At 43.4% G+C, this 25269-nt stretch overlaps 2 protein-coding genes across 3 annotated transcripts; both read right to left on the minus strand.

Annotated features, from left to right (window-relative positions):
* Positions 1–381: 381 nt before the first annotated feature.
* Positions 382–12393, minus strand: eif4a3 (eukaryotic translation initiation factor 4A3). The gene is made up of 12 exons (XM_040146327.1): positions 12165–12393; positions 10332–10404; positions 10177–10243; positions 9557–9619; positions 9324–9456; positions 9108–9188; positions 8440–8581; positions 8120–8258; positions 5962–6077; positions 5292–5399; positions 2807–2934; positions 382–581 (listed from the first exon to the last, which is right to left on the minus strand). The coding sequence occupies exons 1-12, from the start codon at positions 12316–12318 to the stop codon at positions 565–567; spliced, it is 1221 nt and encodes a 406-aa protein (XP_040002261.1). The 5' UTR covers positions 12319–12393; the 3' UTR covers positions 382–564.
* A 1124-nt stretch (positions 12394–13517) lies between these two features.
* LOC120800462 (serum response factor-like) lies at positions 13518–24725 on the minus strand. 2 transcript variants are annotated; one of them, XM_040146585.1, is made up of 8 exons: positions 23679–24725; positions 22687–22956; positions 19788–20007; positions 18241–18405; positions 16721–16828; positions 16374–16562; positions 15843–15922; positions 13518–15753 (listed from the first exon to the last, which is right to left on the minus strand). In XM_040146585.1, the coding sequence occupies exons 1-8, from the start codon at positions 24138–24140 to the stop codon at positions 15664–15666; spliced, it is 1584 nt and encodes a 527-aa protein (XP_040002519.1). In that variant the 5' UTR covers positions 24141–24725; the 3' UTR covers positions 13518–15663. The 2 variants fall into 2 exon arrangements, with proteins under 2 accessions (XP_040002519.1, XP_040002520.1); XM_040146586.1 differs by lacking the exon at positions 18241–18405 and having other exon boundaries at positions 23679–24724.
* Positions 24726–25269: the final 544 nt, after the last annotated feature.

Below are 25269 nucleotides of genomic sequence, written 5' to 3' on the forward strand. Positions count from 1 at the left end.
GACTTCCACCACGTTTCCTGAGTTTCATTTAAATTAACCAGCTGTTTCTACACAAACACATGAAACTTCCAAATCTTCATAGAATAATATAAAGTCAGATTTACTTCTTAAAAAAAAAATTTAATCAAAGGAACAGTGAGTCTGTGCAACCAATTATCTGGTACATCTACATCAATAAAACTGAATATAAAAATTTCACTTACCTACTGTTGAATTCAAAAACGTCGCTGTGTCAGAAAAATGAAGTCTGATAAATCTGTAAACACTGGATTAAAGAGTTTTTTTTATTTTCCCTTTGGAAAATAAAAACAATAAAAAAAATAAACTGTCAAATGATAAAATGAAGTTTCACCTTTGCTCAGAACAGACGACACACGGGGGTGGAACCAAAACAACTTTATTTACAAAAACAAAACTGGAGTCTTACAGTCATTTTCACCTCAACAGTCGAATTAAGAAATACACTCTAAAACTATTAAAAAAGAAAAAAAAAAGAAAAAAAAAGACAGGAAATAACAGGAAGTCAGAGGGGCGGGGCTCTGGTATGATGTCATCCAGGTAAGATCAGATCAGGTCAGCCACTGCGGAGAGAAAACAAACATGTCAGTGTGGAAGCAGCCACTCCCAGGAAAACTTGTTTTCACTTCAGCAGTGCTAGCTAACCGGCTAACTGCTAGCTAGAGTGTCAGCCGACTCCGATTCGGTCGTAGGCACGAGGCCGCAGGCCGCGCTCGCCGACACTCTGGATGTGACATTGTCATCGCGCGAGTGATGCAAAAGACACTTTGAAATCCGATTTGAGCGTCCGGAGCGAGACGTATCTGTAGAGATCCGATGCGAGTCGCATTTGAAACCACCTCAGAGTGTTGTTTGGATTCGATTCGCAAGAATCGCATTCGTAGTTTTTTCGCTGTACAGACTTCAATCCGGAGACAATCTGGATGAGACAAAAAACGGGTTTCGGCTGGCAGTGTGAACAAGGCCATATTGACACTGGATTAGACGGAACCGTCTGTTTCAGATTAAAACAGGTTGCACCAGCCAAACCAGTTCTTATGTACAGATTTCATATTTAAACGGAACCAACTGAGAACAGCCGACATACAGTATCTGACCTGAAACTGGATAAATTATGTTCTATAATGACAGTGTTTAAGATTTTAAATAACATTTCACAAAAACACCACCACAAACCTCAAACACCTGACTGACTGGGTAAATAATGTCTGCTAGCTTGGCACTATCAGATATTTCCCGCTCATTATAAACTGTATAAAAACTGACAAACACTTTTGTGTGTGTGGTAAAATTAAACTAAGAGCCACTTAGAAAGATGTGTTAACGTCTGAAAACGCTCGACTGGACGGCGCCACAGAGGTTTCCTTGCAGCAGATTTTCAGATTAAAGTCTGCACTAGTGGAGGCATTTCTCACGTTTGAACCCGATTTATATCATTAGGTTGAAACTAGCTGGTAGTTACTGAGAACTGTGGAAGGATTTAACACAAACGTAGCAATGGGTTTATTAGGAGCCGCTTCAGCACAGAGACCAGGACCGGACTGTTCCGGGTCCTGATGGATGACAACTATTAGAACTGAAAGAGGTAATCGATTAATTGATGGCCAGAAAACTTCAATGCAACTATTGTGGTAACTGATTTTTCTAGCAAAAATAGCGAAGAGTTATTTGTTGCAGCTGTGAGGTTTTTCTGTGTTTTGGACAACACACGGCATCTGAAGACGTCACTTTGGGATTTAGGGAACTGTGATAGGCAGTTTTCATTAATTTATAGAACAAATATTAATTGAGAAAATGATCAGCAGATTAATTGATAAGGAAAATAATCTCTAGTTGCAGTCCTAAAAACCATCAACTCTGTAGATCAGAAGCCTGTAAGTACCGGGCCGGGGCCACATCTGGTCCACGAGATGATTTGTATTCTCAAGATTCAGCCAAGCATTTGCTCTGGTTCTTTGCCATTTAGATTCGTTTTACCCTGTTTGGGGTTTTGGAATAACGACACTGCAACGATTCAGAACATTTGATATTTTGAAACTGTAAAACTTTTCCACACGAACCCTTCAGCTGTGACCAACAGAAAACTATTTACTGCGGCACACCTGACAAGCGAACGCCTCTTTGACGTTGACCTGGGCAGTTTAATGTGACTGCGTCACCTGCGGGAAAATCTCGCACTTTGTCTCATGTCTTACTTGCTCCAACGGGAAGCCTCGTTGTCTGTTACTGAACTGTTGTTTAAACTACCTGTTAACTGTAGTGCTCCCCCCAGTCGACTGAGGATGATGTCAGAGCGGCTGGATACCTGAGCCGGAACCAGGTGAGCGGTTAAAGAAAAATCAAACGCCCCCCAGAAGAAGAATATAAAGCTGAGAAAGGGAGCGATAATAAGAAGGACATTGGGTCTGATATCAGGATGTTTCCATCGCCTTTAGATTTCCACATTCAGGCCGTCATTCAATATCAAATTTAGGTCTGACTGTTTAATTGTGGTCCAGCGTAGCTGTGGATCTGTTGGGACTACTTTCTGTGGAGTGATATGTGGCGCTACAGGTGGAAACTCCTGTAACAGCTTTTGTTTTTCCCTGAAACTGACAGAAAACACAAACCTATTTTATGTTTAATGTAGCAAATGTTGGATTTTTTTCCGTATTATTGATTTTTAAAACCCAAACAAGACAGTTCGTCTCCTCTGCCGCGACGTCGGCATCGACGACGTCACCGCCAGCGGAGGAAATGAACGCTCCGATCGTCGACAGCAGCAGGTCTGTGACCGGCCGACTCATACCGTTCATGGGCATCTCGTCGATCTGGGTGGAGTAGTACTGCTCGATGTCTCTCAGGATCCTAATGTCGTCATTCTTCACAAAGTTAATGGCCACGCCTTTACGACCATAACGACCGGATCGACCAATCCTGGAGAAGGAGGGGGTCAGAGGTTAACTCAGTTAAGTTCCCTGAACCCAGAGGATAATCATAAAAAGAAAACAAATGTATTTCCTCTCTATAAAAAGGTTCTTGAAGATGTTTCCGCTCTCATCCGAAAGGCTTGTTCAGGTCTGACTGACTGGTGGGGAGTCCAAGGCATTGGACCGTTGTGGGGTCGTTAACACCCTGAGAGTCGTTGTGGTCAGATGTGAGTCACTGACCCACCTGGCCAACATGTTCCAGTTCGCTATAGATACGTGGATGAAACCTGGGTCCAAATCAAACCACAGGAAGTGGAAGCCCTCACTGAACACATCAATGCAGTGGACAACTACATCAAATTCACGCGGGAGGATTTCAGAGGAAACGGTCCGGCCTTCTTGGACTGTGAGGTGCACATTGAAGATGACAGAAGCATGAACACTGAAGTGTACAAAACAACTCCTACACACAGATCAGCGTTTACTCTTTAATTCTCATCGCCCACTGGCCCAAACGCACAAGGGGGGGTCATCGGAACCCTAAACCATCGGGCGCAGAACGTGTCCGCAAGGATTGAGGGGAAGGAGAAGGAGCAAAAACACGTCAGGGAACCACTAAGAACACGTGGTTACGCCAACTGGGCCTTTGTCAAAACCACAAAAAGATACAGAACAGAACAAGAAGAGGAAAAGAAGAGTAAATGCAACAACACTGTCATTCCTTATGTTTCAGGAGTATCTGAAAAACTCAGGAAGATCAACAAACACCACATCCCTGTGCACTTTAAGCCCAGTAGCACACTGAGCCAGCAACCTGTCCACCATTAGCAGAGCAACGTAGCGTACGCAGTTCAATGCAGCGAGGAATGCGCAGACCTGTACACTGGGGAAACAAAATAACGGTTTAATAAGAGCCTAGCGCAACACAGAAGGGGACAGCTCCTCAGGCCAGGACTCAGCAGTCCACCTGCATCTGCAGGACAAGGGACTCTCATTTGAGGACAGTAATGTACACATATTGGCCAGAAAAGACCGATGGTTTGAAAGTCGAGTGAAAGAAGCCATCTACGTCGAACGGGAACGACCATCACTAAACCGAGGAGCTGGTCTACGACACCACTTATCGGCCACTTACAATGCAGTCCTGTGATCCCTCCCCAGGCAGCTGAACACCCATCCACACCCCGACTCATGGTGTAAACAACCCCACAGGAGCTTAAATGCCTGGGACTCCCCACCAGTCAGTTAGAACCAAAGAAACCTTTTGGATGGGAGATGAAACGTCTTCAAGGACCTCAAGCAAGTCCAGAAACACCATGACCCCGATGACCGAGAACCTTCGCAGATCTCTATTAAAAAGACATTAAATGTTACATGACAATGATTTTATGAAGATTCATTAGATAATAATATTACATTTATTTAAAAAAACAAAAACAAAAACAAAACTCAAAACCCTGAAGTTGAAACAAAAAGCCTCCATAGAGACAATAATATAAATGAAACTAAGTGGGACACCCCCTGCTGGCCAAAAGGAGATTCTGCACTCTGAACTGTTCAAGGGACTTGAGGCCCCCCCCACTCATGTACACACAGTTACAAAAAAATGTGTCAATTGATCGATTGACAGAATATTCACTGCCAATTATTTTGGTTGTTGATTAATCCTTTAGTCCTTTTTCTAGTAAAACTGTCAAACACTGGTTTCAGCTTCCTCCGTGAGGATTTTCAGTCTCTCTGAAAACATCTCCTTGAGCTGTGGGAAATTATCACCACCATCACTATTTTATGACTTTTTATAGACAAAACGATCAAAAATTAATAATTGGCCGGTTAATAGATCATTAAAATAATTGTTGGTTGCTGGGCTGAGTTTTCTCTTATAATTATTTGTTTAAATGTATCTTTAAATAATTAACTTTTACTGTCAGCCTTTGTTTTAGTGGATATATTTTCCTTTTTACATTTTTATTTTTCATGGGAAGATATTTTTCAAATAATTTTTTTGTTTAATCATTTCCTCTAAAGCTTTTTCATTTCATATCCATTAATATAATATATTCTATATTAAAACTGCCTTATTTTACTATCATATTTACTTTAACATTTTATTTACTGCCCCCTTTGTACAAGAGTAGAAGACTCCACCAACTTCCTTTTCTTTTTTATCCAAGTCATCATCCTTAACTGACAGAACCACTTTAGTTTGACAGGAAACCATCCTCACACTGTTAACATCTTTATATTTTTGCACAATATTTCACTCAGAATCCAAAGTACATCAAGCTGAGGGTCATTAAATCCGGGACTATCGGGACTATTTTCCTTGGAGTGATACGTGGTTTTAAATGTAGTGATGTGTACCTGTGGATGTAGAGCTCTCTGTTGTTGGGCAGGTCGTAGTTGATGATCAGAGAAACCTGCGGAACGTCCAAACCTCGAGCCCAAACATCCGTCGAGATCAACACACGACTGAAAACAATTAAATATGATGGTTTTTATTCACGTCACAGCTGCACAACACCGTAGGAACACATTAAAAACTGTTAATCATATCCAGCCACATGATCTTATGAATGTTTATGGTGCCTGTAGGATTTAAGGAAACAGAAAAATTTGGAACTCTGTAAATATGTGCAGATAATGAACATTGAAGACTCAGACTGGGGGGGCCACTTGTATTAGTGTTTTCAGTGCTCTGGCCTAAATGACGCCTGAGCCAAGATTTGGAAAAAGATCAGGAGAGACACGATTTGCGGATATGTTTAAAGTAAAAAAGTCAGCTTATGCAGACAGATCTCACTGTACAGAGTTGCATCTGTGCAGAACAGCTCATACAAAGCACAGGTCAGTTAACAGAACCAAGAATGGATGCGAGTTGAGTGTAAAATCAAAAACGAGACTGCAGGTGCAACACACATGGCTGCAGGTATTTAACTGAAGGGAAAAAAAAAAATAAATTAAAAAAAAAAATAAATCAGTGGCTCAGGTCCTGGCGTGTGTGTGTGTGTGTGTGTTTGTGTGTGTGTGTTACCTAGCTCCTGATCTGAACTCCTTCATGATGGACTCCCTCTCTTTCTGAGGCATGTCTCCGTGCATCGACGACACTGTGAAGTTGGCCTCCCTCATCTTCTCAGTCAGCCAGTCCACCTGAAACACATCGCAGACAGAGACTCAGTATCCCACGAGGCCTTGCTGCTACAGACTGGACTGACAGGACCTGAACCCGTTAAGTCTTCATCCTTGTGACAGAGACGTATCCAGACAGGCTGCAGGCTGTAGAGCTGCTTCCACTAAATACTGACCTGCAGGGGGGAATACTTAAAGGGGCATGAAAAAGTTTGGGCAGTCCTGGTCAAAGTTTGTTACTGTGAATAGTTAAGTGAGTAAAAGATGAACTGATCTCCAAAAAGGCATGAAGTTAAAGATGAAACATTTAACATTTTAAGCATAGTTACTTTTTTATTTCCATCTTTTACAGTTTCAAAATAAAAGGAAAAGGGCCTGAAACAAAAGAATGGTCTCCCTGCGTGGTCAGTACATAGTAACACCCCCTTTGGCAGGTACCACGGCTTGTAAATGCTTTTTGTAGCAGCTAAGAGTCTTTCAGTTCTTGTTTGATGGATTTTCGCCCAGTCTTCCTGCAAAAGGCTTCTAGTTCTGAGATTCCTTGGTCGTCTTGCATGCACTGCTCTTTTGAGGTGTAGCCACAGATTTTAGATAATGTTTAGGTCGGGGGACTGTGAGGGCCATGGCAAAACTTCAGCTTGTTACTCGAGTTAGTCCATTGTGGATTTTGAGGTGTGTTTAGGATCATTATCCTGTTATAGAAGCCTCCTCTTTTAATCTTCCGCTTTTGTACAGACTGATGTTTGCTCCAAGAATCTGCTGGTATTTAATTGAATCCATTCTTCCCTCTACCAGTGAAATGTTCCCTGTACCACTGGCTGCAACACAAGCCCAAAGCATGATGATCCACCGCAGTTCTTAACAGGTGGAGAGGTGGTCTCTTCATGAAACTCTGCTCCTTTTTCTCCAAACATAACTTTGCTCACTGCAGCCAAAAAGTTCTGTTTCAACTTCATCAGTCCACAGGACTTGTTTCCAAAATGCATCAGGCCTGTTGAGATGTTTCTTTTGCAAACATCCGACGCTGAATGTTGTGGTGATGGACGCAGGAAAGGTTCTCTTCTGATGACTCTTCCATGAGGGCCATATTAGTGCAGGTTTCGCTGCCCAGTAGAACAGGGCACCACCGCTCCAGAGTCTGATGAGTCTTGCTGAAGGTCTTTCGCAGTCAGACGGGGGTCTTGGTTATTCTTTCTAGCGATCCTACCAGCGGTTCTCTATCAAGGTCTTCTTGGTCTTCCAGACCTCAACTTGACCTCCACCGTTCCTGGTGGAAACGGCTTCCTGAAAACACTCTGCTCCCTTCTTCTAGCCTTCCCCTGCTTTGTGGCCATCAGTTATATTAATTTCCAGAGCTAGGCAGCTGCTTAGCGGAGCCCACGGCTGCTGATTGTTGGGAGGAGGTTTGAGGAGTCAGAGTATTTATAAAGCTTTGACATTAGCATCACCTGCCCTTTGCTAACCGTGACTGTGACCAAGCCCTGACAAGCTCATCAAGGTCTGAGACCTTGGTAAAAGTTCTGAGAGCTCAAACCTCTTGGGGGCTCAAGCTTTTGCATGGTGCTCTTATCTTGCTTTAAATGTTTTAAAGAATGTTTCATCTTTAACTTTATGCCTTTTGGAAATCAGTTCATCTTCTACTCACTTAACTATTCACAGCAACAGACATTTTGACTAGTGGTGTATTAATTCATTAAATCTACTTTGGTTCAACGCTGCCAAACCATGAAACATGAAATCTTCCCGGAGGGATGAAAACTTGTTAAAGTCAATCTACTTATTGTCTCAATAGGACACGCGGAGGACTCTGAAAATGTCTACAAAACAGTGCAAACTAGTGTCAACCTGTTGAGTGTTTAATTCTGTCTGTTTGATGTAAACAGCTGCTAATTTCTATGACATGAATGTAATAAATGTAAACAGAGGGGAAACGTATTTTTGTCTTAAAATGTCACTATTACTAAATACAGTCTAAAGTGACAGTGGACTTCACGTCTTTTCACATGATATTTTAAAACACCGGTCTGTGTGTACTGAGTATATGTCATATAGTCAAATCTGACCTTCCTCTTGGTGTTGCAGAAGATGACGGCCTGTGTGATGGTCAGAGTGTCATAGAGATCACACAGAGTGTCAAACTTCCACTCCTCTCTCTCCACGGCCACAAAGAACTGCTTTATCCCCTCCAGAGTCAACTCATCACTGAGGGCCAGAGACATTCACACACACATAGGAAGAGAGAGACTTGCTGTTAAAGTCAAGATTATTACAAACTTTTTAACTGAAGACGCTGCTGTGCTGACACGTTGTTCTATGTTTGGGTGTTTCCATGTCTTTCTTTCTGCTTTTCTGGTCAATTTACTGGAAGTGTTTTTGCACTGACCGTTTGACCAGGATGCGGATGGGGTCGGTCATGAACTTGTTGGTCATCTCTAGGATCTCATGTGGCAGCGTGGCACTGATCAGAACCACCTGTGTGGCTGGGGGAAGGTAACGATACACGTCGTAGATCTGCTCCTTAAAACCTGAACAGAAAAATAAAGAACAACACTGACATTCTGAATGCTGAGAGAAAAAGTGAGAACCCCTCTTTGTTTTCACCAGGTTCTCCAGTGACATACAACCTAAAAAACACTAAGGGCTCTACAATGACTGATATTTTAATAGAACATGTTGAGAACTGTTCAGTCTGGATGTAGATCAGAACACACAGAGACATCCCAGTGGCTTCAGACCTACACTAAAACATTTGTAAATCATTAAATCCAGTGGTTCATGTTTAAAAATGCTCCATCAAGCATCTTTACCAAAATCTAACCCCTTGGTCCACAGCCTCACTCTGCACCAAACTTCATTCAGTTGTTTAACAAGTTTTGAAAAACTCTGCAGATTAACACAAATGAACAAAAACTCAGTGGAAAACTGCCACACTTTGTCCATACGGTTTCCCAGAGTTCAGTTCACGTCCACAGACACTATGAACTGTGACATCACAGCTTTATCCAGGCGCGTTTTTCTCCGGGTAACTCACTCGCACACGCTCGGTCTCACCTTTGTTGAGCATCTCGTCAGCTTCGTCCAGCACCAGCATCTTGATGGCTCTCGTCCTCAGACTCCTGCGACGAATCATATCTGCAGGACAACAAATATTAACTTCCTATTGGCTGCTTCAGTCAGAGGCGGACCAGCCAGAATTCAGAACGGAGACAGGTGCCACTGTAGGGAATCAGCAGAGTCAGTCCACAGGGCACAGGTGTTCTGACTCACCAAACACTCGTCCAGGTGTCCCGGCCACCACATGCTGACCGTAGTCCAGCTTCCTGATGTCCTCCCCCACGTTGGTCCCTCCGATGCAGGCGTGACACTGAACGTTCATGTAGTCTCCCAGAGCCAGCAGCACCTGGACACAGGAGAGAGAATCAATCAGAGACCAGGACACGTGATCACATCACACCTGCTTCCACATGACTGGCTGGGGGTGGTGGAATGGGCAGTGCTACCTTCTGAATCTGTCCGGCCAGCTCCCTGGTTGGAGCGAGGATCAGAGCCTGGGTCTCCCTTACCTGCAGACAGGACACACATTACAGCATGATGTCGTTAGCTTAACACCTGGACCAACAGTCAAGTTCAGACTTTTATAGTGAGAGACAGCAATAAGGTTAAGGGTCAAAAGTCACCCTGGAGCTTAAAAACAGCAGCTGACAAAACAATCATAACACCATGTACATTTAATTGTTGTTCTGGAGCTTTCAGTCACATCACATGAGGATCACAGGAATAAAATCTTCAATTTTTAAAGCAGTTATTCAGATCAAGTACCTCTTCATTTTTAATTCAGTTCCTACAGTTTTAACATATGAACATTTTTACAAAGGTTCATTATTATCTTAATTTTATCCCTCATATATCTTTCTCTGTTTTTGATTTTTCAAGTACAGCCACCCTAAAAATGCATATAATACTGTGTATGTGACAAATGAAACCTTTGAACTGAATTTTCAAACAGCCCTGGTCATCCTGAAGAAGAAATCATACAACACGTCTATATCTGAACCTAATGAGAATCGGATAAACGTAAGCACCAAAATAAAAGGTCCAAAACCTGTTCCTGAACACTGACCTGGATGTCCAGACACTGCAGCACCGACACACAGAAGGTGGCCGTCTTTCCTGTTCCAGACTGGGACCTGAATAGATCAGAAACCAGCTGTTAGAGAACATCTTGGATCAGAGCAGAACCATGAAAGTCCTGAGGTCAGTTTTTAAGATTCTTACTGAGCGATGACGTCTCGGCCTTTGATGATCTGTTTGATGGCTCTCTGCTGGATGGCCGATGGTTTCTCAAAACCTGAAACACAAAACACACCCAGTCCCATTAAACATCTGGTTAAAACAGAGCACAGCTGGACTGTTATTCAGTGTTGACACTTCTGCAGCTCTTTTCAAAAAAAAAAACCTTTAGCATCTCTGTTTACATCTCTCAGTTACATTAACATCTGTCCAGGGTTTAGTCAAGGTGTTTATACATCTGGTTCTGATGCTTTTCATTTTGTGATCAGGTTATTTAGCAGATGATACTTTAATAAAATCTTCAGTATGAAACAGTGTATCTACTCTGTATCCCTGAAAGTTAATGTTTTATTTCATAAAAACGTATTACTTTTTATAAGGTTAGTGGCAATGTGAAAACAGTCATTTGATATAAAATAGAGCCACCGACTACACAGAGTAAATAATGTGTGAACACAAACACAATCTGTAACTGATAAGTGATTAACAGCTACACTAATTTTTAAACCAAAAACAGCTAAATTTCCTTGACTTCAGTTTTGATTTCAAATGTGAATGTTGGCTGGTTTCCATGGTCTTTTACAGTAATAAACTGAATTTGGGAAAAAAAAACAGACATCTGAACACGTGACCCTGAAGCCCTAGGAGCTGACATTTTTCACTCAATCACTCAAATATCAACCAAAATGATAATCATCAGATTAACTGATAATGAACATAACTTTGGTGTAACATCAGTTTTTACAAAAGCATATGACCTGTACCTGCCACTGAACGTACTGTGGATTAAAAGTAAAGGTAAAGTAAATCAGTCTAACAAAAAGTTCAGCCTCACATCACCTGAAACCGAAGCCTTTCTACTGACACAACCAATAGAAAACCAAGTCAGTGTCCTGTGTTACAGCAGCCCTCTCTTGTTACCAGCCACAGCAGCGTTACGGCTATTGTTTTCACCGTCTGTGTGAGTGTGTGCGCCGGTGTGTCGCCATGGCAAAATGTGGTCCTGGAGGAACCTACTGTAGCGGGAACTACCACAGAGGCGGGTTTGAGCGCTTTGGCAGCAGTTCCCTTGTCTTTCCGTGGGCACGTTTGTCACCACTGTACCGTCAAAACTGTGCAAGATACAGTCACGGGTCTTTACAGGTGTGTAGTTGAATCAAAATGAACGGTTTGAAAATGGGTGTGGTCCGTTCCGACCCATGAGTCCGTACACATGGGTCGGAACGTCAACATGTCGCGTCGCGGGTGGTGTGATGCCATCGCAAGATGGTCTCTGGTTCCCTAACAATCTGACTGACACCACCGAACTCCGTTCACAGATATTTCAAATATGTATTTCTGCTTTTTAGAGTCTCCTCGTTAGTTCGGCTTCCCACCTGTGAACGGTGACTCGTTACCGTCAACACAGAATCTAAACTTTCAGGCGCACTTCTCCGTTAATAGCTACAGCTACAGTCTGACTGACGCATAACACCGAGAACAACGGGGGACCAGAGACCGGTCAAACATACTCGGTATTTACTGTGCAGCAGATAAGGTTTCCTACTCGGAAAAGAATACAAGCTCCGCGGTAAAAGTGGAGCGTTAGCGGGAACGGCGTATGCTAACCAGAGAGCCGGTGAACGCTGTAACATCGTAAACAATACAAACATTTTAAAGTCAATTCTACATGTCTGAAACTAAATAAACACATGTAGTTCACTCTGGGGAACCTATCACATTAAGTCAACCTCTTTCAAAACATTGCAGTGGTGAAACGTTGGCGTTAGCATCCTGAGCTAACTCTCCCCACGGAGGCCGCGCGGATCCCAGGCCTACCGTAGGCGTAGATGCCGCGGAGCAGGTCCTCTCGGAGGCCCATGGTGTCGAAGGTGGGGGTTACGTCCACCTCCTCGCTGGTCTCAAACTCCACTTTGGTCATGTCCTCCTCCTTCAGGATCCTCTTCCTGCCCTGGGCCCCGGCAGCAGCCATCGTCTTCTGAGTATTTTATTCGACTGAAACTCAGCGAGAAACCGCAACAGGACTCAGACTGTCTGCGCTCGGCTAACACGGGGAAAGACAGACCACCCCGCTCGTCGCGCAGCTGACGTATGCAGCATGCGACGCGCTGTGTGACGTCTCATCTATGAAGTAAAGGGTTGTTCCGACTTTGATTAAGAACTGAAGTTCAAACTGAAAACAGAACGGATTCACATCTCACCTGTCCACACGGAAGACACTTGTTCTCAACGACTAATTCTATTAGTCACCAGCTTATGAACTCCGACGGTCTCATGTTGAGCTTCTTGTTTAAATAGCAGATTCCTGTGGAGTTTGCAGTTGCATTAGATTTCATTCCAGCAGGAGAGATCAGGCTTTTTAAGGAAACCTCGTCTGTCTGAAGTTTCCTGTCACAGCAGATATCAGACTAAATACACACTGTGCTAAACATTACAGGAAACCAACAGAGATGCAGCTTCCATTTAACTCAGTTACGCATCCGTCAAACATGTTTCAGTTACTTTACCTATGTTAATGTGACCAACGTCTCAAATTGAAGTCACATGATGAGAACTGAGCCAGCTCACTTTTGCTGAATGAAGACTGAGAGATGAGGTTGAGAGCTCAAAAAAAGCTAGTCAGTGGGCATTTGGGAGGAATAGTTTACAATGTTGGGGAACATTATTCTCTTTCATGCTGAGTTAGATGAGAAGATCAGTGAATCAATCGAACTCTTAGCAACAGAGAATAAGAGTTTCCCAAAATGTTGACCTAGTTCTCTACTGACCCCAGAGGTCAGGAATGAACATCCATGTTCAAACAATCAAAATAATCTTATTACTCTTCTTACTGAGTAACTTTCTCTACCGCTACCCTCGACCCACCCTCTTTAATTTTGTTTAGTTCATTTGACTAAACACAAATTTATGAATATGCATCATAGTAGTATCAAAAGAACCAAACTTTGGCGCGGGCCCCTTCTATAAGACGGGGAAACCTGAGGGCCCGCACAAAATGCAGTTTCTAAAATGCTTTACTTTAGAGCAGATTCAAACACATTTAGAATTAATAAAGTCCGCACAAACGGATCTCCACACGGTGAACCTTTAGGGGCCTCTGAGGGTCGGGGACCACTGGGTTGTCCAGCCTTGAACATCATGTTTTCTCTCCAAGAGTTTTTTTATTGATTGATTATTTCTGAGGAAACAACCTGCAGCTAACAAACACAAACCGCTGTGTGGAAATACTGAATATGTCCATACACGAAGAAATGAAAACACTGAACACATGAAGGAGGTCAGAGGTCAAACAGCTGAGATCTGACCTGCTTCAGTTTGTGATGCTGAGAGAAAAATCAGCAAAGAACAAAAATACCTTTGACTTTAACAGTCAAAAAGTCTAAAAAACATCTTTAAGTTTATAAAATAAATCCACAGGTCTGACGAGGTCCTGCAGATCCAACAGAAACAGAGACAATCCTCAGCATGAAGCTGAATCCAGATCAGCTCTGCAGGTTTGACTGGAGAAAAGTCTGAAAATATTCATCAGTGCATCAGTGTCCATTTTCAATTCCTGTTTGTCTTGTGATGACTAAATCACAGATGACCGCACCCACAGACAGTTTCATGAACCGGTTCAGTGGCCCAGTTCAACACCACACACTAACTGTGTACCGTATGTTCTTTACATACTGATGGTCACAGTGCAAATACTTATCTGTGGACAAGACATGATCCTCTGGATAAGGGAATTTCAACTGATAACTAGGTCCGTAAAAACTAATTTGTTACATCGAAGCATTTATTGTCCTTTTTCACATTGTTGCAAATGTTACTGGTTAATGAATTGATATTAACCCAGGACACAAACAATCATCTGTTATTGGTCCTGAAATTCCACATCACTGCATTTTCCATTTAAAAATTCTATGTACTGAATCTTTTGTACTAAAAGGAAACGATGCAACATTTGTCAGACAGAGAAAACGTTCGAAACAAACACGTTTTTGATTTAGAGTTCTTTTGTTGTTGTTTTTTCCCCAACATGTTTCTTGAGCTCTCACCACGATCGACCACCAAAGTTCAGTCAGAAATCCACGATTTTTAAATCTGTGTACCGACTTGCTCGAATATACTTTCCTTTGTGAACTAACTACAGACTGAAAACCCTGCTAAGTCAGTCAAACTGCATCAACCCATAATAAAACTCTCTGTTCACATAAAAACATAAAGCCTCCTGATCTGACTGTGACTGATTTTTTGTTTGTGGGTTGATCTTTATAGAAATAAACTGATATGAATGGAATTCATCTAAAAACGGATGGAGTAGGAATGTGAAGTAAACATGATTTACAGATTTGGGTGAACTGTTCCTTTAACGAGCGTCTCAATGTTTTTGGCACTCTTGTTTTTTTTCATCTCAAGGTGAAACCAGAAAACTGAAAACATGAACAAAAGATACTGAGGGTTAAAACCAGTACATTCATAAGACCATTCAACACGCACGCACACGTTTGTACTTCTGTATTTATGAGGACACTCATTTACATAATGCAATCCCTAGCACCTTACCCTAGCCCAGTCCTGATTCTAACCTGAACCCTAAAACCAGGTCTGAACCCTCAAACAGCCATTTGAAGGTGTAAGAACCAGACAAATGGTTTCATTCTCAAACTGATCCTCACATTGTATAGCCGTGTACACACACGTACGCACGCACACAGGTGAGTGTGTGATGATAACGTGATACCTGCTCAGCCTGACATCTTTGAGTCTAAGAGCCACTGTTGAGAGTAAAGTCAGAATATTCAGAGAATTAAGTTGATTTTTTTTTTTTTACTTTATCCTCATAACAGTAGGTTTTGTTTGTCAGAATACACACTTACTATTTCATATTATAATTTCTTTCCTGTAAGATTCTAAATTTCCTCTCATATATTGACTTAACCTCATGAAATTAGAACTTCATTCTCATTATATTCCAAACCGTTGTAAGTATAAAATTCCAGGTTTTTTCCATATCACTTTACAAATGTGTTTTTTGCAGATACAAGTTTATGATTTAATATTACCACTTGTGCTAAAGTATATCCTGTCTCCACTCTGTGTGGCTCTGACGCTCTGCTGCGGATGAGTTACTGTGATCAGCTGCTGCAGTCTGAACGGTGCTGTTGTTATTGACACGATGGTGAAAAACAAAGACAAGAGAAAACCAAGATTGTTGCATCAAAACAAACCAAACACAGGAAATGATCAAAATAAAAAAATAAAAATGTGTTGACGGTTTCTGATGACGTCCAGACAACAAGTGTGAGTGTGTGTGTGTGTCATGTGACAGTCAGTCGTCTTTTGACTGGTGGACGTCCAGACTGACGACCTGCAGCTCTGTCAGGTTGCTGCTGCTGCTGCTCTGCTGGCTGATCACCATCTGAACAACAAACACAAACACACATCAGGAGGTGAAGTATCTGTGATACCACAGGTAAAAGGACTGTGCAGTATTCAGTTTTGTAGTACCGGGTGGAGCTGGACTGCAGACACTGGGATCTGAGCAGCGACTGGAGGGAGCGAGGTGAGGAAGACCTGCGGAACAGCACCTGACAGACACAACAAAGGAAAGTTTATTACTAAAAACAAAACAAAAATGATTACAACAAAACTAAAATAATGTTACCAACGTCCAACACGCAACTTCTTGGTAGATATAACCTGTGACCCAGGGTTAATATGAAGTGCATAATGAGTCGTGATTGATGTAAGCACTGACTCACAGTGGATATAACTGATGACTTGGGGTTAATATAACCACCATAACGACTCAAGGTTGGTATAATCGCCAGCTTTGGTCCCGTTAAAACGGAAGATGTATGGACGATATAACCGACGACTCCTGGTTGATAAAACCTCCATGATGACTCGTGGTGATAATGGCTTGTGATAAATTTAACTGCTGGTTAATTTAAAGACTTGTGGTTATGTGATAACTCGGGGTTAATATACTGACTCATATAATGACATGTAAATATAATCATAGAACTGGGGTCGTACCAGGGTCATGTGACTGGGCATGGCCTGTCGGGGGGAAGGTGTTGAGGACAGTGAGGCTGCCGTCACCAAGTGAGGGCGTCGGTGCAGCGTACATCACCGTGTGACCGCCTGGGTACATCATGTGACCTGCTACTGAGGAAGAGGTGGAGGAGGCGGAGGAGGGAGAGACGATGGAGGCAGGAAGACTGGCTGCAGAGAGAGACAATAAAATGATTAGGGTCAGATGATCCAATCAGAACAGTTTCTCCGGTGTTGCATTCAAGACCCTCAAGTAATTTCAGTGTCACAGTCACATACTACACTCAGTACCACAACATGAAGCACAGGAGGTGGGGCTATGTTCTTACCTGTGGAGGAGGTGGGATTGTGGATGTCTGAGCTGCTCTGACTGGTGGAGGCCTGCTGACTGCTGGGCTGAACCTGGATAGCTTGCAGCTGCTGAGATACTCCGCCTCCTGATGAACACACATATACAAGCTGCATTTCGAGTTTTTAATTTCAAACTTTAATATTAAAAATAAGACTGGACAGGAGTGAACTCTTCATAGGTGAATATTCATCTTTCTTCTTTTATTCCACATTTTATGCTGGTGCAGACTAAAAACAAAACAGGGTCACCTGAGTGTCCGCATACAAACCTGCACAGAATAACTCAAAGTGGTGAGTGTGAACTGTTAATGTTGGACAAAGACAGACTAAAGTTTCCAAAATATTTTCAAACAGCCTTTTAAATAGCTTTTATGACAATTTTAGTTTCCTAGCTGCACTTGGATGGGTCGGATGTGGCTCAGGTGGTACAGCAGGTTGTCCACTGATTGCAGGGTGGTTCGATACCTGGGTCTTCCTGTCCATGTGCTGAAGTGTCGTTTGGCAAGGCACTAAACCCTAAGTTGCCTCACTTGTATGTCCCTTTGGATAAAAGCATCTGCTAAATGAGTCAAATGTAATTCTAATGCTTTATGTCATCGTGATGTACTTTAATATACTTTTGTCATTTGTTAATTTGTCGTCGTTATAATTCATTTTCATTTACGTTTGAAAATGTCTGTAAATGTTTGGTCATTTTATCCAGTTTGATTACTCTTTGTTAATTTGCTGGGTCCTTTCTCTTTAAGGGTGGTGTGGTCCTGTTTTAATCTTTGCTTTCCTCTGTAAAGCACTTGCTAATATTGCTTTAAAATGTAAATGAAATGTATTATTATCCAGGTTTCCTTCCATAGATCTGTTAAATGAAGCTGTGTAGCAAGAGACCAGACTCATTTTTCTCTGTGGAAACAAAAAACTCTGAACCATCCAGTCAATCAATCTCCAATCAATCTCTTAAAAAAAATTTGAAGCTCTGTGTGAGCTCAGGCTGTTTGATGCTTTTTTTCCTGATCTATGGAGTCAGTAATAACCATCTGAGTCTGATCAGCTGACTGAAGAACTGACGTCGGAAAAGAGTGAGTGATGACGACCTGCGAGTTTTCCTGACTGTTTACAGTCACGAAGCTGCTGAGGAACAAAGAAAACAGCTTCAACAGCACACATACAAACACACACAAGTTTGGGCAGCTATCCTTGTTAGGACATTGCATTGACTTCCATTCATTATGGACAGCCTAACCCAAACTGTAACCTTAACCGTAACCAATTCACGCCTAATCCTAAACTCAACCTAAACTCAGTTTTCACCTTAACCCTAACCTTAACCAGGACCTCAGAAATGTAGTTTTACCACATTAGGGCCGCGCTTTGGTCCCAACAAGGTCGGTGTTTATACCGGAAAAGGTCCCGAATAGCTAACAAAAACTGGTGCAGGCAAACACACACAGACACACACTCTCTCTCTCACTCAGGTGTGCAGTGTGCGTGGCAGCGTGCTGACCTGGCAGTGACACAGTGGCAGGGAGGCGGAGCAGCGTGGTCGGCTGTGTGGCCGGAGCTTGCAGCGTCGCAGCGTGGCCCGGGGCCACAGGGCCCTGGATGGCCAGAGGCTGGCCCTGCAGCTGGCTGAGGGGGATGGTATGTGCGCCGGGGGGCAGTGAGGCACCTGTGGACAGGTGAAGGGTAGGGGGCGAGCCCAGAGAGAGGTTTAACTGCTAACAGACAGAAGCAGCAGGAAGGTCTGAATCTAGCTGAGAGCTTTGAGGTTAGTAAGAATATGAATAGGAGTTTTCAAACTTCTTAATAACACTACAAAGCCAAAAGTATGTGGACGGCTGAAGATTCCCTCTATGTATGACGGTGTAACATGTTCATTAATGTGCTGCTACGACAGCCTCCACTCTTCTGGTTTAAATTTTTCCACCAAATGTTGAACCTGCTGCAGGGAGAAGAGCATTATAGGGGTTTAGGCACGGATTGATTAGTGAACGGGCCAACTGGGCAGAAAGTCAGAGTTCAGTTAAAAGACACAAAACAAACACAAAGAGAGACACTCATTTTGCATCTCTTTCAGTTTGGGGGTCCTGCAGTAATCCATCCACACGCCTAGATCTGTCAATTCTTCAAAAAGTCATGTTCGACTTTATGTTTCCCTGTGTGGCGTCAAACGGCTGCAGTGTGAGGCTGCAGACCGAGTTTGATCTGGTGATCCTGAAACAAAGCCACTGGGCCTCGTCTCCTCCATATGAATCTTTCTCCTCTGGCTGATGGTCTGTTTACATGCCTCACCTGGGCTGCAGCAGCATCTGATTAAGACTTTCCTCCTCCATTTTTATTGATTAGCTCAGTTTACTGATCAATAAGTCATGCTGATAGTGAATTTTAAGAGTGCCCTCTGCTGGACCACAACGTGAACTACTTCAAACACCGATGGGGTTACTGACTGTAAAGTTTCAAATATTTAATTTTTCCCCATGTTTGAACAAAAGTGGGTTTTTTTTAATAAAAAGCGACAGCTCTACAGACCCTGAGGGTGAGTGTGTTCTCATGGTACTTTACTGTAAAGCTTGTCAAACTGAAGTAGGCTGATGAAGCCTTCAGCTGCTCCTGCTGGTCACATGACCTCCTTCAGGCTCATCAGAGACGTCCCTGAAGACTCCACCTTTCACCCTCAACTAATGACATGTAGCTCACAATCCTGTTTACTGTCCCGACTGATGTGTCTGAACTAAACGGATGATTTATGGATTTATTTACTGATACAAAACCTCAGTTTGAACTGAGTATCAGCTGTGATAGAACAGTTTGATGAAGCAGCAGCGAAGCAGACTTGACAGACTGTAAAAAATAAAAAACCTGACTCACACGACAGCTTTAAAAGATGAAAGAGAGAACAGTACAACAACAGTTAAAAACTATAGAAAAACAGTTGACTACAGAACAGGAGATGCAAAATAAATAAAAGAACAGAAGACCTCAGCAGGATAAGACAGACAGTCAGTAAGTCAGCAGGTGATAGACAGGTGAGAAGAAACCCCGCCCTCCCACCTGGCATCAAGGTGAAGCCCGCAGGAAGCACGACACCTGTCGATGTCTTCAGCACTGTCCCATTGGTGGAGGAGGAGGTTGCCTGCCAGGAGGGGGCGCTGGTCTGCACCTGCATGGACACAGAGGACGAAGACGAGGAGGAGGAGGAGGAGGAAGAAGAGGGCGTGGGATGTGTGGTGCTGGGCAGGTTGGACATGGTGAACACTGGTTTGATCAGATCCTGCAGGGACAGACAGACAGGGGGGATGAGACTGAGCAGAGACATAAGAGAAAGGTACCAATTCTACCTGAAAACACCTGAGACCCTCATCAGTTACGCTAATGTCCACTAGATGCTGCTGTGGTCAAACCCTGTATTTGTATAACTGTATTGAAGTGAACGAGAAACCCCAAAACCTCTGTCTAGGACACTCTCCTGCATGTTGTCTCCAAATGTCTGATGCTGTCTGAATACATCTGTGGGCTTCTTCATAAAGTGCAGCAGCACATATGTTACTGTTACATGCTGAAATGTCCCTGTGTCCTGGTTTAATGTTGGACAAACTTAAAGAGCTTTAAAGATTCACAGATCTGAACACAAAACTGCAACACGCACACAAAACATTGATTATGGATTATCAAAATCCGCTCAGGTTAACCATGGCTCCGAAGAATCATTATCATTCTGACCAACAAAAACATCTCAAACTCTCAACAGTCCCACAGTCAACGTGCTGCTCTGCACAGAAGATTATTAGACTCACAGGGTTTTCCAAACCATTCTAAGACTTAGGCGCAGCGCCTAAACCGAATGGACAGAAAATACAATGCTGAGAGTTCTCTGCCGCTCTGGAGAGACAGGATACCGTATTGGCTCTAATATAAGAAAATAATTTTTTTTTTTAAAAATGAGGGTTGTCCTTTATTTCGGGACTAGAGAATTACATGTTCATTCATGACAACAGATATTCTTTGTGAATGGAGAGAGTACCAATGTAAAGATGCACTTTTACAGAGCGTTGTATTACGGGTTATTTGTAGCCTTATTATGTTGCCAGGCGACTTTACAGCAGAAATGAAACAGGGAAAAAATCTGTCAAACTGCCAAGAATCACGTCTGTTACAGATGATGAGCTCAAAGACACTGAAATCTGAAAAATGTGAACTGTCAGAGAAAATAACTGTGAGAGGAATGAGAAGTGAGAGAGGGATAAACTCACTACAGTAACTCAGTCAGCAGACCAGTGGCCACTGGGAAAGTGAGCTGTCTACAGACGTTCAACCGACAGCGCAGCCAGATGCTGTGACATTGTCAGGTGGCTGTGGGAGGATGAGAAGAATCGCAGTTCAAATCCATCCACTACAGGTCTTGTTTACCAGCGTCAGTGTGAAGGGTTACTTCAGGACGAAGGGATCACTTCATCAGTGAGCAGATTTGTTTAACTTTTCTTCTTGCTAATGTCGGAGTTACTGTGAAAAACAACAACCTGTGTTGCTTTTTTACAACTATTGTAATGATAATGGTCCAAAAGCTGCACAGGAATCAGTGTGCTACAGTCCTGTTTTTTCCCATGGTTAGACTAAAACCTATCTTTATAATCTGAAACTTTTCAAACGTGTTCAGAACATAGACATTAAGTCCACTCTGACTGAGAAAACTCAAAACCAACAAGTCTCAGTCACTGTCATCCATAAACAGAACACAACTAACAGAACCTTCTGCTGTAATAGAACCTGCAGTCAGCAGGTTTATTCTAACAGAACCTTTGTTTCAGCAGAAGGTTCTGTTAAGACAGATAATGTGATCAATAATTATAAAAGTTTTACCAGCGCCCTCCTGTGGAGTAGGACTGGATGAAAAAAAAAACCAAGACTGTGTTAAAACCTCATATAGGTCTGGACCATTCTTAATCTGTTTGCTTCTCTCCTACTCTCTGTGCTCACATATACAGTAATTTAATTCAGCTGAATTCCCAATAAAGCTGCTCTCATTTACATGTTTGTCTGTTGCTGTTGTCAGACAATGGAAAAAGTATGAAACAGTGACTGAAACGTAGCCCATTGAGACGACATGTTAACCAGCAGTCACTTAGAACCATTCCAAGCTGCTGCTTTGAATTTCTGAAATCCTGATTTTATAACCACGTCGTCATCTGACAAAATCACCAGAAACATAAGTTAAAGACAACGGCTGTGCTGTGATTTCAGGTATATTTACCTGTAAAATTATCACTCAGAGAGAAAGTTAAAAGCTCATTCACGTCTGTGTCAGCTGCCGTGTGGTCAGTTAAATGAGACACATACAGAGGTGTGTCTACGGAGGGAAAGCCTGACCTCGCGCCCGCGGGGCAAAACTGCCGACTGTCTTCTACGGAAAGTAGCAAAGGTTTGTCCAGAAAGTCGCTGGATTTGTCGCTAGGTGTGCCTGTAGAGGGAAAGCCCAACCTCACATTCAGGTGACCAATGATGTCACTTTATCACTCACTCATGGACGTTCGCGTTTATAGGGCTGACCCCACTGTCTGGCCCCCCATTAATCATGATTTTTGAGTTATTCAATTTTGGTTCTTAAAAACCTGAGATCGATCTTCACATTTGTGCTTTTTCTCAGTAAACACGTACATCGCTGCTAAATATTATGTGCATAAAGTGGTTACTTGTATACATGGTTCAGTCAGTAAATGTCTACTTGGTGGAAATGGAGTTATTACAACGCGCACCAAAAGGTTATTTTAAGTTAAAAACAAATGTAGATGACAGCTGCTGTATAAAACACCTTGAGTCTCGACAGTCCCATAAACTGTGACATGAATAATTACAGTCTATGTGGACCTGAACTCTGTGGCTACAGTGCACTGTGGGCTGTATCGTCCAGACAACATACAACTAAACTCTGCTGTCCCTCTGACTCTGGCGTTACCTTGGCACCCTCTGAGCACCCGTCCGCCTCAGAGACCTGGTAGGTGAGATCGGTCTCCTCGAAGCCTGTGGCGCTCATCCTCTGGTCGGAGGAGGGGTCGGAGCGAGGGGGGGAGTCCGGAGAATTGAGACAGGTCTGGATCAGAGCTTTCCCCGTCTCCGAGGTGATCATCGGCTGCAGCTTCCTCGTGGCAAAGGTGTACACATGACCCGTCTCACTGGCAACAAGCAGCAACACCTGAGTACCGGTCAACGTGGACAACTCGTACGCCTGCAAGAGGAGGAGGAGGAGGAGATTTCTGAAAGCTGCAAATTAGACTGTGTGAGGAGTCTTTGTGCCTGATGAGCTGCAGTGTTGTTGTATAAAGTGATTTAATAAAAAGGTCCTTACAGCACAAAAAAATCAAATCAGTTATTAATTATGGTAAAAGGTGGATCTGGTCCTTACAGACACTGATAAAAGCACAGTTTGTAATGTTTGGTACCTCAATTGAAGGTAAATGAGCTGATGTCTTCCATTAGGGTCAGTTTAGAAACATGAAATGCTTCATTTATTCTTCAATATAATAATATTAATCTAGTCCACATTATTGACAGCTGTGTTTACCTGCACCTGAACCTGAGACCAGATCATCAGGTTAAGGCAGGAAATCAGGTCTTTATCATACAGATATTCTCACTAAAAACCCCTTTAACCCCACCTGTTCGCATGACCTCAGTGAATCTACCGAGTTCTCCTGGTTTGTCCTCATCCCAGATATGGCTGGAAAAACCAGGCTTTTTGTTTCTGAAATCAGTTTCCTAAATACAGAGAATAATCACATTATTAAAGCTCATGTAAACACTGACAGAGCTCAGAGGTGTCCACAGTGTGGTCCGAGGACCAGCCGGGGCCCCTGCAGTCACCAAGTAAAGAGTAAGAACTAAGATGTGTTTTGTGTTGAAGGATCGTCATCACCTGAAACACCTCTGCTGTATACCTGTCACACTCACCTTCTTCATGATCCCGGTCTTCCTCTTGCTGAAAGTTGTGTAGCGCCTCAGTTTGTTGTCTATGAACTCCATCTTGATTTTTACTCTTCCTCTGGTTTTCTTGCCGGGTTTGGCCCCTGGAACCCCTGGGCTGACCCCGACGTAACCCCCGCTCAGGCCCCCGGAGGCGGGCGCTGACTGATGCCCGACCTCCCTCTCGCTCCTCTCCCGCTTCACCCCTCTCCTGTCTCCGCCTGAACCCACTGTGTCTTCGTCATCCCCGGAGTCCGAGTCCTGGTCGGAGCCGCTGTAAACCACTTCGGTACTGTATTCTCTGTCGTCAAACTGGCCTCCGTCGGTCTCGGAGGCTCTGTTCGGTCCCGGTCCGGCTGTGTTCCCCGCGAGGCTGCACAGCCCGGTTCCGTTGCCCGCCCGTCCGGATCCGCTTCTGGTGCCCATTCCGGCGCCGCTCCCCGCCAGCATTCCCCGCTGCGTCCCCCCGCCCCGGGCCTGGACACCTCCTCCTCCCGGCGGGCCAAAGCTCCGGTGCTAGCGACGTGAACACCAACACTATCCCCGGTGCTCGGAGCTCCCAGCCCGGGCAAGAGTCAGCTAACAGCACTGCTAGCTGCCGGCTAACTGCGCTGACTAGCTAACGGCAGCTAACCAGTTAGCAGTTACTTTAGCAACAAGTAAAGCTATCTGTCCATCAGCAAACTTCGTAAATCACCGACACTTCGGGCCGAACATCCGGAAAACACCAGAGGAAAAACCAGTCAACATTTTCCCCATAAAATTTGATCCAGTTTCGGCAGAAAGAAAGAATAAAGTTATAAAGTTGTGTTTTCCTACAGTAATCAGTGAGGCCCGGCCCCCCGAATCACTCCAGTCCACATAAGGAAATGACGAGCAGCACCCGGCCATGTTCGTGCGCTGTGGGATATAGCTCTATATACTGTACGCACTGTATTCACACTCCTCCTTTAAAATATCATACACTTTATCAGAAGCGTTATATTAATGAATTATACATCATTTATCATAGAAAAGACGCGAAGTTAACGGAGGTTGTGCGCAGTGATACCAGCAGCCGACGTGTTCTTTGAGACATGCAGGGGAACTACTTTCCTCCATATAAAGAAACAGGTTTCCTTTTATGGCGCGGCCGCTCCTTATATGGTCAATGACTGGCTTCCAGCAAACTACAAACACATGGAGAGAAGAAGAAGAGCAAGAAAAAGAGGAAGAACAAGATGATGATGATGATGATGATACCAGGTGACCAGGTGTAAACAGACCGGACAAGAGCCGGAGTCTCCGCCGGGTGTGAACCGCCATCGGGTCAGTCTTTGAAAACAGATGGCAGTAATAATAATAATCCCAAGTTTTACGACTCCTGCATCTTACTCCTAAACTACGTAAAGTCGTTGGGACACAAAAATGTCCAGTTACTCCTGTCAGTGTCGTGCAACCATCTCAAAGGGCCCCGCTCTCGTAAAGACCAGGAGCTCCCTCAATGGCTCCTGTGACCTCTCAAGCCCCTGAAAGCTTCTTTCAGAGCGAGCCGCAATATTGGAGGCAAAAGATGTGTGGTTTGAATCATTTTGTTACT

This window comes from Xiphias gladius, chromosome 15 (assembly GCF_016859285.1).
Source record: "Xiphias gladius isolate SHS-SW01 ecotype Sanya breed wild chromosome 15, ASM1685928v1, whole genome shotgun sequence".
In the NCBI taxonomy this organism is placed as follows: domain Eukaryota; kingdom Metazoa; phylum Chordata; class Actinopteri; order Istiophoriformes; family Xiphiidae; genus Xiphias; species Xiphias gladius.